This window comes from Corylus avellana, chromosome ca8, assembly GCF_901000735.1.
Source record: "Corylus avellana chromosome ca8, CavTom2PMs-1.0".
Lineage (NCBI taxonomy): Eukaryota > Viridiplantae > Streptophyta > Magnoliopsida > Fagales > Betulaceae > Corylus > Corylus avellana.
In genome coordinates this window covers 7,277,920-7,291,900 of record NC_081548.1, presented here as the reverse complement: position 1 = coordinate 7,291,900, position 13,981 = coordinate 7,277,920, and the positions used below count along the sequence as shown (strand labels likewise).

The window sequence follows — 13,981 nt, the reverse complement described above, 5'->3', positions numbered from 1 at the left end:
TAAACCCTAAAATAATAAATCCTACATTACAAATTAAATAGAGAAATATAAAATATTCTAACAAAGGAAATAATATATTCTAACAATAAGATTTGGAATTAGTCCCCAAGAGGGAGCTCAATCGGATAGGACCACGCTTAATAAAGCGGAGGTCACTAGTTCGAATCTCCCTCCCCTTCTTGTGTGAACATGTCAAAAAAAAAAAGATTTGGAATTGTCATTAGCTGCATGAAAAAAAAAAAAATAATAATAATAATAATAATAATGTTTGAATGGAAATTTTCTGCATGTGTTGGACCTATGATACCACCTTTTACTGTAATGTCGATTATATTCTAAAACTTACACACGTGGAAATTTAGAAGGCATTTTGGGTGGCCGGATTTCACTTGAAGTTGTGCAAATTTTTTTGAAAACTACCCATTTGGAAGGAACCATCGCTACCTTGATTGTAAAAAAAAAAAAAACAAAGGCGATGATTTTAGTGTCTCTTTATTCAGATTTCTTGGTGATAAGTGTAATTCTAGTTGTTTGAATTATCACTTGTTGTTTTGGGGTTAAATCATGTATGAATATGTCTATGATGCTTTTGCGATAAGTAATATGCATTGGTTTAGGGGTGGACAAATTAACCGTATATCTGTCAATCGACTTTTGTGGTTCAACAATCGATATGAATTTTTTATACCGATATTGGTTCAGTTCAATTAATCAATATAATTTTTTATTTTTTTTTCGGTTAACCGAACCGAACCATTCTCACATAGTAAAATGGCATTGATTTGACATTTAATATATATATATATATATATATATATAGTTGAAACTCAAAACGACGCGGTTTTAAACTTGAATATAAACTAAACTTTCAGGTCTAGTTCCCTAAATGACGTGGCAAATTTTTTAACGATGGATCATTTAAAAAAAATCTAAGCCGTGAACCGGCTCCTTTCGTTTCCTTCCGGTCTCCAGTCTCCTCGTGCCCTGCCTCCTGCCTCTCTCTCTCTCACGCCGCGCGGCCGTCCCTCTCCGGCTGCCTCTCTCTCTCTCTCTCTCGCCTACCGCGGCCGTCTGTCGACTCTCTCTCTCTCGCTTTCTCGTTGCAAGCGGCAAGCCGTCGTGTCTCTCACTCGTCTCCCGTCGTGTCCTGTGGCTAAACTTCACCGTTGTCTCCCTCGCTTTCTCGTTGCAAGCGGCAAGCTGTCGTATCTCTCTCTCGTCTCCCGTCGTCTCCCGTATTTTTCAGGTATAAATTTTTCGAGTTACTTCATTTTCTTTGATTTTTTTTTTTTTTTGAACTAATTGAGGGTTTAAATTTTGATTCTTTGATTTTGCATTTATTTTCGAGTTTGTTTATATTATTAGGATTTAGGAATACTTAGGAATGAAAATGATAGATTTTTAGTTTTTTAGGCAACCTGGATCTGATTTACGCTACCTTGATTTTTCCTGCAAATAAATTTTCTTCTTTTGGATAAGCATTTGCTAATTGCTGTAATTATTCTTGAAATTTGTATTGCTGTTGGGCCCTTGTTTTTCTTCTCTGTTTGTGTCAGGTTTTGGTTGTTTAGGACCTTTAGGTATGATGCATAGGCTGGGTGCATGGGGTGCATTCATTGGCTTTTTTTTTTTTCAGAAGATTGATTGTTGTTTGATTAAGTTTTTTGCATCTTATATTCTTATTGCTTTCTTACTTGATATTACTTATTCGTGGTCTTTTATTCTTTTATATTGATCATTATGTTTATGTTTTGATTTGTTTGATTATTGAAGGAAGAACATTTAAGGAATTGAAGGTAATCCATGTTGGAGGTGGCTTAGTTGAGACTTTATTTATTATTCTTTGATGGATTCTAAGTTTGCCAAGGCTTGGGATTGTCTGAATCTACCCATTTTTGTAGGTTCTATGTAGAGAATCAATTTTATATCCTGCAATTTTCCATTAAAACAAAAGTTTCAAACTGTTTATTTATTATTCGAAGTTCTTTCTGAAAATATATGTGAAAAAAATACATATATTTTGCCTTCATCAAAGCTTGTAAGTTTGTAACCAATTTGTGAACTGCATACTAATTTTTTTATTGTACCATATTTTTTTCTTCCCTCAGAAACTGAATGGAGGATTGGGTTTTCTTCTTCTAACACTTTGAAGGTTTATGTTTTCAGGAAAGGTTTTCAAAGATTTGGTCTTGGGGTTTTGAAGCGTTGCAAATATGAAGAAATTGGGAACTGTTCAAAATGAAGATGTTAATGAGAAGGTTTATACACATGTAAGGAATAAGGAGAAGGAGAAGGAACGAAAGAAGAAGAAGGCAAAATTGGAAATTAATGACAACGAGAAGGAATTTGAGAAGGCTAGGGAGAAGGATAAGAGAATTAATGATGGTGAGGAAGTTGGTGAACTTAGAGAGGTTTCGAAGGAAACCAACATGATAGGAGAAGAGAACATGAACGTAAGAATGAATGACAACAAGGATTCGGAGTTGGGAATAAGAAGAGAGAAGAAAAAGAAGCATCGAGTGGAAAAGAGGGTGGCTTCCTATATGAATGAACTCCTTGAGAATAATAACAATATGGAAGAGCTAGTTAAGGGGCAGGCTTACTCTGAGAAAAGAGAGAAGGATGAGAGGAAAGATGGGAAAGAAGAGAAAAAGAAGGAGAAGAAGAAAAGGAAGAGGGACATGGAGAGTTGTGATGTTCTAGTGAACAACTGTGTGACTGGAGGAGATGTTGGAAAAGAAAGGGAGCTCTCAGATGGGAAAAACTTGGAAAAGGCCAATCCTTTCAAAAAGAGAAGGAAAGAGAATAAAAGCCACAATGATGATCTGGGAATTGGACTACTGGAGACCATCACTGAAAAACCAAGTAATGAAAGCAAGGGAGTTGAAGATAATGGAGTTAATGCACGTTCATCTAGGAACAAGATGGGGGAGAGAATTGTGCATGCCATTAGTGCAGTAGATGGAGACAAGGATGTGAAGCAGAAGAAGAACAAGAAGAAGAAGGAGGAGAAGAAGAAGAGGAAGGCCAAGTCAGATAAACAGGTTTCAGAACAAAATGATGATAAACGGGTTGCAAGAACCAAAAAAGGTGTTGAGAATATTTATGAAAATTCTACACCTGGGGGCACATCTAAGAAAGTCAGATTCTCTGATCATTTGGAGGAGGTTTTTACTTTATCTGATGGTCCAAGTGTTGCAAAGAATGATGACAATGATGGATTAGTACGAGGTAAGAGGTTTTCACAAGAAGAAGATGAGATGGTTAAAAAGGCTGTTTTCGACTACATAGCAGTACATGGCTTAGGTGATGAAGGCCTAAATATGGTTCTCCACTGTAAATCTCACTCCGAAATAAAAAATTGTTGGAAGGAAATAGGAACAGCCTTACCTTGGAGGCCTTCCGAGAGCGTATATCATCGAGCCCATGTTTTGTTCGAAAGGGGTGAGAATCGTAAATGGACCCCTGAAGAGTATGAACTTATCCGAAGTTACCATGAAAAACATGGATCAAAGTGGAAAAAGTTGGCTGATAAACTTGGCAAACATAGGTTTCATGTAAAGGATACATGGCGTAGAATAAGATTGCCAAATATGAAGAAAGGACGTTGGGAACAAGAGGAGTATCAAACCTTATTTGACTTAGTTAACATGGATCTGCGCATGAAGGCCTTAGAAGAAAAGAAAAAAAAAAACTGGAAGCAAGGTATGTTGCGAGATGATCTCTCTTGGGAAGCCATTAGTAACAAGTTAGGAACCAGAAGCAGTGTTCTTTGCTGCCAGAAATGGTATAACCAATTAACATCACCTATGGTGCGTGAAGGTGTATGGGCCAACACTGATGACTACCACCTAATAGATGCTCTTTATAACTTGGATGCTTGCTGCATACAAGATGTGGACTGGGATAATCTGCTTGAGGATAGGTCTGGAGATGTATGTCGAGAGCGATGGGACCAAATGGTCAAACACATTGGTGAGCATGGCAGCAAGTCATTTCCTGAACAAGTTGAAATCCTCTCACAACGGTATTGCACAGATGTACTTGAAGCAAGAGAGAACTGTGACAGGAAGCCTGAAGTTTAGTGAGGGCAATATCCCTATGAGGTATGTGAGTGCTGTTTGAGCTACTGCTGCTGCTGCTGAATCCCATATATCAAAGTGGCATCCTGGGTGTGAGATTACTCTTTTTTCTTTTGCACTTCTTTTCTCTTTCGTATCCGTCTTTTTTTTGTCCTTTTTGAGATGACCAAAGAAAATTACTATTTATCTTGTTTTGGAGAACTGCTACTCAGGACTATGAGGGTTGTGATTATTAGAAGAATGCTAGCTCTGCTATCTTGTAAGTTGTAACTGCCAAGTATTCTATGAAAACCTTTTGGCATTGTATTAGATTAAGAAATTTGTGTTCGAATCCTCTTAGGTGCAACCGTGCAAACAATTCTTTGAGGCCAGCTAACTGGCGAAGTCAGAGTATTATCCGATCCGTGTGGAGGGGACACTTGCACGGGTCCGAAGTTTACTCGATAAGGGTAGGTACATGAAAGGATTCTGCCTTGAAAGAGTTCCTCGTCATCAGAAAAGAAATTTGCATAGAAGTAATACATTGAAAAGTTCTGATCCTATATTTCTTTGGGATTCCTCTTAGGAAAAAAGAGGATTCTTTGATGAGACTTTTCTTTTATTCTTCTTCTATTTGTATGCTTCAGAAGGCAATGTTTCCAATATTAATAGGGTGTGTTCATAATGATTATGAGTATAAATAAGTATTATTATAGTCTTTTTCATTTTAGGGAAAATGTAGGCTCAATGATCAGCAGTAAAAATAATTGGTGTTTTGGGACCTTTTTAGGATGGAATTGCAAGTTTATACACAAGTATCCAAATTTAAGTGACTACACAATAAACTGAAGGAAGTACTAGAGCTAGCCTTAGATACATGTCCCATTAATTGAAGGTACTACTAGAAAAACGCTTAGGTACTGTACTGTCTAATAAACAAATGGTATCTCTCCACTTCTCATGTCCAAGACAGAGAAGGTGCTGCCAATGAAACTCTAGGTACATGTCCATTAAATTTATAAGTACTATTAAAGTTAACCATTAGATTCTAAATAACCCTTAGATTCTACTTCAATAAACAGATGGTACCACTCCAACTTCCCCATAGACATGTCCAATAAATTGGAGAGGTGTCATGACTTCATCTTCTCATATCCAACACAAAAAAAGATACCATTTAACGAAAAATCAGGTACAGATTCAATCAAATTAATGTAATATTAGAGAAACTTTAGGTACCATTCCAACAAACATAAGGTACTATCTTAAGATGATGGGTTATTTGACTCAAATGCTAATAGGTTACTTATAGTCAGTAGACTATAATTATTTTCACTCCTGATCATTTCCCCTTTATGATGTTATTCTTCAATTACATTCACATTTTGTTAGACTTTGTTTATTTTTCTTTCTCCTTTCTCTGTCAAATGATAGTGTTTTTATGTGGTATTGTGAGAGAAAATCTAGTTCTTTCTCTTTTGTATTTTGGTGAAGTGGTTATTGCAGCATTTCTCAAGTCTCTAGTGTGAATGTGGCAACCTCGCTAAGTAAGTCATCTTCAATTGGTGAAATGATCATAGCTTTGCAAAGTTGCAATACTTTTTTCTTCTTGAAATTGATCTGTATACAAAGTCAAAAGGTGTATCTGTAGATCTAGAACTCAGACAAAGCCACTTATCTTCTGGAAATTAGTCTGATTTGCACATATTTAACAATGGACATGAAGGAAAGGCATAAACTTTCCTCTTTCTAATTCTCTTGCCTAATGAGCCACTATTGCTTGTGAAGAAATGCACATACTAGTGTGCATGACGAGATGTTGGTGACAGAAGAAAGAAAGAAAAAAAAAAGAAAAGGCATCATTCTTCTAGTATTAATCTTCCTTAATCCAATGCTCTTTAACAGACACGATTAGAAATTAAAACAATTTGTTTTGAACAATATTAAACATAATTAGCATCAAACAGTAAGATAAATATTCATTACAAAAAGCAATAAACTAATTGATGGCTGTGTGTATTTAGGTTGGCTGGTGGGGTTGGTCGGTGTTTGTTGTTATGATTCTATTGGAAGACTTTGAGTAAACTAAAAAGCAATAATAAGGTTCTTCAAGTATATCATTATGCACCCTCTGCTTTTAGGGCGCATGGCTAACACCATTACTCATCTTCCCACTTGAATGGGCCTAATGAGGAGGAATTTTTTTTGGTTAAGCCTCAGAATAATCACTACTTTGCCTTGACAAAGCAGTGAAAATCACCATTTGATTTTGGATGAATTACCTTTGAATTTTAAATTCAATGGTTATTTCACTGTTATGTGAGGGAGTACGCATTTGGGAATATAAACTTGGAAGTTTGTGTATCATTTCTCTTAACCCATTATATGTATTGGTGGGGCATGGTGTGTTCACCTTGTTTTACTGTAGCCTCTCGGAGATTTGTGTGCACAAGCAAGGGCAAAACCACCTTATGGCTTGAGGGGCAACATGGTCTCCCAAAAAAATAATTTTTATATATCCCTCCAAATATATATATTTTATAATTTCGTCATCCTCAAACTAAAAGTTCTAATTCCGCCCCTATGCATAAGCTCATACATTGGATGAGTTTTAATTAAGTTGGGAGTTCTATTTCCTGAAAAATAATAAATTTGTCTTTCAAAATGGGTTAAGAGTAACTCCAATCTATTAAACTGATTTTATTAAAATGCGAGTGAGAATCACATACTTTACTACAAATGTTTGAGCTGCAGAAGTTATTTACAATCCAATTTGAAAGAAAACTGCTTTACACTAACCTATTTTTTGGACCAAGATGGGCAAGAAGAACCTTTGTATGTCAGTTAACAAACATTCCCTAACTTCATTCTGTGTTTGGTCACAAACTTAGTGAACATTTCGTAAACACGGCTCAATTATTGGGGGATATCGGCTGCCCCTTTTCTTACTCCATCTGCGTAAGCTTTATTTTATTTTTTAGTCCTTGATTGATATATTAATTATTAAAAAAAAAAAAAGGTGAATGCTTCATAAAATGGGAATCCAATTGCGTGGGCTTTTAGGATGAAAAATGTCATTGCTGAAGAAATCTGAGGATTATGTTTCTTCAAGCAAGAAAAGAAAGAGTGCCAAAAATGATATTATTGCTGCAAACAAACACGGCTCAATTACGGATATCGGATTAATCTATTAAAAAAGTGATTTAGACTTTGTTTGGGATTGTAATAAAGAGTTTAAAATGGTTTTTAGTACTTCAAAAGTCAAACTAAGCGAACAAAAAGTCTATTTGACAAAAACATTTTTTGCTCGAAAAAAAGCTCAAAACTGCGTTTTGGTGGAAGCTTGAAAATGATGTTTCTTTCTCTAAAATGTTCTTTCAGCTTTCTCTATAAACAAAAACTCTATATCCCAACATAATCCCAAATAGCTTATTTAAGTTCATAAAATGGGAATGTAAGAGTGTGAACTTAATTACCTCCACAACACTAGGAAAAAAAAAAGTATATTTTTGTTTATATATTTCGGTATAATATATTTATATGACAAATTTGATTCTATAATGGGGTATTTTTTTTCACTTTGACTTGGGATTCTTTATAATTAAATGTCTGAATTGTACGTAATTCGAACAACCTCGAAGAAGGATTACATAAACATACTTCGAGCAAATGAGCTTCACGAATTGTTTAGGGGCAGCTGAGTCTCGCAAGAAATCCTTTTCCTATGGGAATATTTTAGGCAACTATTTGTGGCAGACTTCTGTAGCCAAGACATTGACTGACAAGTGCTTCTGAAAGAATCCTTCCAAGACGGCATCTTTTGTCCTTTAATATTCTTCCAACACCAAACACAGGGGATGTCTTTATCAGGCATATAAATGGGATAATACGATAGAACACGGAAATTATTTGGCTGGCAACAAGAAAAAGACCACTTGCCCAATTGTTATGCACCTGAAATGACGTTTTGCCCCACCCCAAATCCAATTTTTGGTGTAGCTTTGATTATTTATAGACACATTTCTGAACTTGACCCTCTTCCAAGGTAAGTATGGCCAAATTATAATGGCAAGGGCTGTAATTTACCAAAAACACGAAGTCCTTTACCTAAGCTAAGCATGTTAAAAGTCAAAAAAAAAAAAAAACATTTATCGACAAAAGCCTTATTTTTAAACTTTTACTAAAAATATGTTTTAACAATTTTTAAAGTAAAAAAGTCAAATAAGTACTTTTAAAATTTTTTACCAAACAATCCAACTTTTGTTTAGGATAGGTTTTTAGGTATTGAAAGTACTTTTTAAACTCTTTAACACAATCTCAAACAGGCTCTTAGGGTTAATAAAAGTATTCCAACTTTTACTAGAAGTGCCTTGTAAAGCGCAAATTTCTAAAAGAGTTGTAGTAATAAAAGCCATAGCCCCAAGCATTTTTCCATTTTATAGGGGATTTAAACTATTGAGATCTTCCTAGTTATGTAACCATCTCACAATGGTTGAAGAAATAGAAAAGGGCTGCTCAAACCTGCTTGAAGGATAGCCTGAAATTTGTTCACGCTACAAACAATCTTTGGTAAAGAGTTAAGTCATATAATACTTCCAAGTTCTAGCTTGGCCATTGCTTTGGACTTGACTTTTCTTTTCTTTTCTTTTTTCTTGTTTCTTTAAGTAAAGCTTGAGACAAAATGGTAGATGTTAGCTATGCCAGAAGTTGGTGAGCAGAAAGGTTACAGAACAAAATGGTAGGTTTATCAGCAAACTTTCCATAGTTATAATACTTCTCCCCATCATCCTTCAGACTTCTATCAGAGTATAAAAAAAAATATTTATAGCAAAAGAGAAATGTTGAAGAGTTAACAGAAGGGATCACAGCATAACCACATGTTGAGTTCATTCAAGTCTAATCAGCATATCCCATCACAAATGTAACAAAGATAAGATTCCAGATGTAGCTTTTCCAACTCTCAACAGCAAGCATAGAAGGCTTTCCACTTCCGGTGGATCTCTCTCTCTGTTTTTCGCTTCACTTCTAACCAAACACTGTGAAAGAAAAACGATAAGTTATATGACTCAAAGAGACATAAACATAGCACACTCAAATGTGCTCTCCCACCTCAAGCAATGAAGAGAGGAATTGTATTGTAATAAAAAAAAAATTAATAAAAAGCGGGCTATGATGATGCATTGAAAATGTAATTACATTTTAAGACCCCAAGAAAAGGTCAACAGAGATTCGATTGGGTAAAAGAGTATCCATGAGCAGCGCATACCTAACTGTCGTAAAAGCGGGAACGGCGTCTTCGAGAACTGTGAATACAACAGCAATACACAAATTTTTTATAAAAATATGAAACCAGGAAGTGCTCTGATATTAACTAATATGCATGCTAATGTCCATATACATACGTATCCCAACCTTACTATTCAAGGTTACGACTTCAATATGAAAACCTTTTCAAAACTTGACCACATCAATAGTGTCATGCATGCTAAAATGGTACCACATCAATAGTATCACTGATAATAGTTTGACCTGGTTCACATCAAAATCACCCGTCACAAACTATGCCAATACATTAAGGAGTCAACCTTACCAACTCCAAAGTCAAAAACAGAAACACAAAGCCATTATAAAATCAGGTTGAAATTCCGCTTACCCAACTATGGATAAAATATCTTGAAATTTAGATGATTATATTTGTTTACAAGAAACTTAATTGGCTTGTCAATATTTGCCAAGTTAACTTTAATCAACATCTTAAGATGCATTACAAGATGTTTCACATATATACTATTTGTTTTAAACTCTTTAAGGTTCCTACATCACAAAGAAATTGATCTCAACATTCAAAAGCCAGAAATCTGATTAATTGATAGATAACATCAATCAGTAAAACAAAGCTTGAAAACCAAAGCACAACAACCATAAAAAGCATCTGATAAGAAAATTGAGATATGGAAGAAGCACTACAACCTGCGATGACTGGAGCTGCCCCTTGAGGGGATATTTGTACTCACAAACTCATCATCTGTCTCATCTACCCTATAGTCAGAATATTCTACAGATGTTACAGAACCCTCATCAGAAATGGAAGTATCATAACTTGTACGGCGATTTCCCCTTCTTGTATCACTAACTCTTGACCTTCTTCTGTTTCTAGAATTCCTGAAGTTATCAAACACCTGATACAAGATACAAGAGGTCCACCAGTTCCCTTCATCACCAGGAAAGTCCTCAAACTCATCTCCAGTTTCATCATCCCCATATTCAATTACATAGTCTCCCAAAACCACCCCGCGTGGGACTTCTGAATGAATAGTGCTCAAAACATCTATGATCTCAGAGGACTGCTGGAAATTCTCCCAATCAAGCTGCCGAGCAGGATCAATCTTTGATGGACGTGCATGAGGGTGTTCCAGTTGAGCATGTTTTTGTAGTTCTAAGTATGTTCCCCTAAATGTACATCGTTCCTCCTCACAACAACGCTTCTTTTCATCCAGATATAGACGGGCCTTATCAACAACCACCCATCCAGTAACCTCTCCTCTACACAAGGGACAGCTTGGTTTATCGTTGCCTTTGGATACCACTGGCTCAGTGTTTTCCACAGGAGTCGCATCAGATGTTGAAGGTGATGACATACCGTAAGCACTTTTGAACCGGTCCAAGCAATTTGAGTGCAAATGGTCAGTGTCACAAACAAAAGGACGACACCCTTTCCCATAAGATGAGCATTGGAGGAGTACACCATTGTGAGGGAAGTCCAAGCATATAGGGCAAATCACATCTTCCCAATTGGTATTTAATTGGATATCGTCCGTATTGGATACATTGGGTTGACATCCTCTTTCATAAAAAGGTCTTAGGGCCATGAAGAGACTTTTCACTTGAAAATATACAAGCAGATGGCATGCAGCTCACTCCTAGATAGAAATTGTCAATCAAACGACAACTTGATGGAAGTATCAAGGAAAAAAATCTAGCCAAGCTTTTGCGTCAAACTAAATAGATCGAGTTCTTGAAGTAGTACAACATGCTATTATACAAAGCTGCATACTAAAACATAACACTAATTAGAATTCAGGTGAAAAGTGGAAGACATGAGGGAAAATAGAAATTTGTTTAAAAATGTAAGTTAAACTTAAATTCTCCTCCAGGGAATATTTAAAAGAACCAAAAACCATATAGAAACTAAAAGACACAGAACTTCCTTGAGTAACAGGACTAGTTGAACCTATCATAGAACATTTCAGAAAACATTAAATCAATAAAGACACCAATACCAGGAAACTGAGAAGAAGCATTTTATTCATTAAGTTCAAAAAAAGTTAAACACACATACAGACACAATTTTCTTGTTGTAAGCAAGAAGTGCCACCATTGTAGGCAACACCATTTTAGGAGAACTCTAAGGCCCGTTTGGTACGTGAAATAGACCCCTAGAATGGAATGCCTATTCCTATGGCATGGCTATTCTTTTGTTTGGTTGCACATCATTCCTAGGAGTACCTATTCCTCTTAAAAAAGAGGGGAATAGCTATTCCTTGAGGAATGGAATGAGTTTTCCAAACAACCCATTAACTTTTTTTTTTCTGCAAAATAATTAAAAAAAAAAAAAAAAGAGAAAATCACATCTGCAACCTCTCTCCGTCTCATCGGCCAAATCCCCAACCATACCTGCCTCCTCAGCCAACCTCATCTCCTGCGTCACATCTGACATCTCCTCCTCAACCCCTACTCCTAAGCACCTCCTTTAAACCTTTCTGCACATTTCTAACACCATCAGAAATCATATTTCTGATTTTCCCATAACAATTCTAGAAGCATTGGCTTCGCTCTCAAATGACTTCAACATAAGCATCACAACAATTCCAATCACACGGAAATGTCACATCATATAAGGAACACTAATTATCACAAACTGAGGAAAAATTAAACCAAAACATCCATAGATGTACACAAAATGCTTGAACATGGAAAGGGGAGAAAAAAAATAAAAAAGAATTAGCCCTAACCCTAAGAATCTATCACATGAAAGAAAGCATAAATACTTGAACAATTCCAGGTTTTATATATATATATATATATATATATCATGGGTATTTTAGTAATTTTGGTACAATGCCAATGAAAACATGTGTTGTCACCAAACTACGGAATAGGAATAATTATTCCATTCCACTTGCTTTCATTCCTAGTAATAACTACTCATTTTCTTAACAGAATAGCCATTCCACGTACTAAACAAGTCCTAAAGATCCAAAAACCAACATTAGTTTATTCCATTCAATAAGATGTCAGAAACAATGACCATGGTAAGCTATATATCATCAGTTTTCATATATAGCAGTGCAAAACGATACAAGCATTTGCAACACTTTTCACTGAACAAACAGGGTACTGTCATCTCTAGGTCATTGTTCCATAGGGTTAGTAAGACAGTTAGGCTTTGTATGAACACAATATCATTAATGTTATATAGAATTTTCAGAGTCAGTAATCAGTATTCAAAACATAAAATTAACAAAACAATCAAATGAAGTAAGCCTAGTATAACCATAAGACCCTTTCACTTTCTGGGAACCAAACAACATAAAACCTAACATTCAAAACTCAATTTCTTTTCTTCTTAATAGTTCTCTTCAGCAGCCAAAAAAAGGTTATATCAACTCTTTTGATTTTTATTGTTTAGATCAGAACAGAATTTGAATGCTTAATTTTATGGGAGGAAATAAATCGACAGACTCTCGTACCAAACTAATTTATTAAAAAAAAAAAATTAAGCTTGATTTTTTGAAAAAGTTGGATTGCTGATATTGTCAGAAGAGATAACAATTCAACACTAACATGTATGAGCAGCAATGAAATACACACTAACGATATTAAAATAAAAATAAAATAAAAAATAAAAAAAAATTGGTCAACCTCCTAAAATTTTCAAAACAAAATGATCCAATTAACCATGTTCCATCAGTTGAGAAAATATAATCCCAATCCAAAATCATTGGTATTCAATGAATTTATCAAAGACCCCGTGGGCCAGTACTAACTGATAGACGAGTACATATTAAGAATGCACCAAAATTAACAAAATCAATCAATCCACGATCATAGGCATTCACCAAAACGATTCTAAAAAGTAAACACTGAATAAAATGAACTAAAATAAAAAGGCAAAATGAAAATTTGTTAAATCCACAACATGGGTATCCAGTAAAATCAAAAGAGACCCATTACATAACTAATTTTATTATTATTCAGAAAACATACACACACACACACACATGAAAAACTGAGACATGCAAGTGATAAACAACATAGAAATCGAACATAACTCACCATATATTGAAATTCTGGGCTGGAATTAACAAACCCAGATAGAGATAAAGCCTTAAACGGAACTGGACAGAGAGAAAGACAGAGACTTGGTTCTCTTCGGTTTGTGTGGGCGATTGGGGAAGTCAGTTTCAGACTCTCAGGAGCAGTATTGGGTAGGGTCTGTTCTCTTTCTCTGTCTCTTTCTTTTACAAAAGAAGAGGTTAAAAAAGGTAAAGTACACCCTCTAATGCTCATTGACGATAATACCCTTTAGCATTGACTAAGAAAAACTTCATTATATTCACTCTTCTTTTTATTTTATTTTATTTGATTTTGGTCTTGTTTTCAGCAATTGAACATTGATGGGCGACAAAGTGTTCACACTTTTTGATGCACAACTTGGTTGGGAAAATTTTTGAAATTTGTAATTTTTATGTCTATTTTTAATAGAATTAATTGAGTATGAATGCGACATCTATTTTTTAAAGCATGTATAACATCTGATAATATGAATTGTTGCTATCTTACCTTTAATGTAGGTTAAGGTTGTATATTTAAAATCATATTTGTTACAATGAGATAGACGTAAGTATAGTTTGAAAACT

The 13,981-nt window shown here is 35.1% G+C and overlaps 2 protein-coding genes across 6 annotated transcripts; one reads left to right on the top strand and one right to left on the bottom strand.

The window, feature by feature from the left end:
- The first annotated feature begins 942 nt into the window (after window positions 1-942).
- Window positions 943-4,415, top strand: LOC132190248 (uncharacterized). The gene is made up of 2 exons (XM_059605181.1): window positions 943-1,246; window positions 2,167-4,415. Exon 2 carries the CDS (start codon window positions 2,214-2,216, stop codon window positions 4,083-4,085), a length of 1,872 nt encoding a protein of 623 aa, XP_059461164.1. The 5' UTR covers window positions 943-1,246; window positions 2,167-2,213; the 3' UTR covers window positions 4,086-4,415.
- A 4,387-nt stretch (window positions 4,416-8,802) lies between these two features.
- Window positions 8,803-13,559, bottom strand: LOC132190524 (uncharacterized). Of its 5 annotated transcripts, none has more exons than XR_009441143.1 (4): window positions 13,398-13,559; window positions 10,032-11,114; window positions 9,258-9,364; window positions 8,803-9,097 (listed from the first exon to the last, which is right to left on the bottom strand). XR_009441143.1 is itself a non-coding variant. In XM_059605543.1 (4 exons), exons 2-3 carry the CDS (start codon window positions 10,928-10,930, stop codon window positions 9,328-9,330), a joined length of 936 nt encoding a protein of 311 aa, XP_059461526.1. In that variant the 5' UTR covers window positions 10,931-11,114; window positions 13,398-13,559; the 3' UTR covers window positions 8,803-9,097. The 5 variants fall into 5 exon arrangements, 4 of the variants coding, with proteins under 4 accessions (XP_059461526.1, XP_059461523.1, XP_059461524.1 ...); XM_059605543.1 differs by having other exon boundaries at window positions 9,328-9,364; XM_059605540.1 differs by lacking the exon at window positions 9,258-9,364.
- Between the last annotated feature and the right edge of the window lie 422 nt (window positions 13,560-13,981).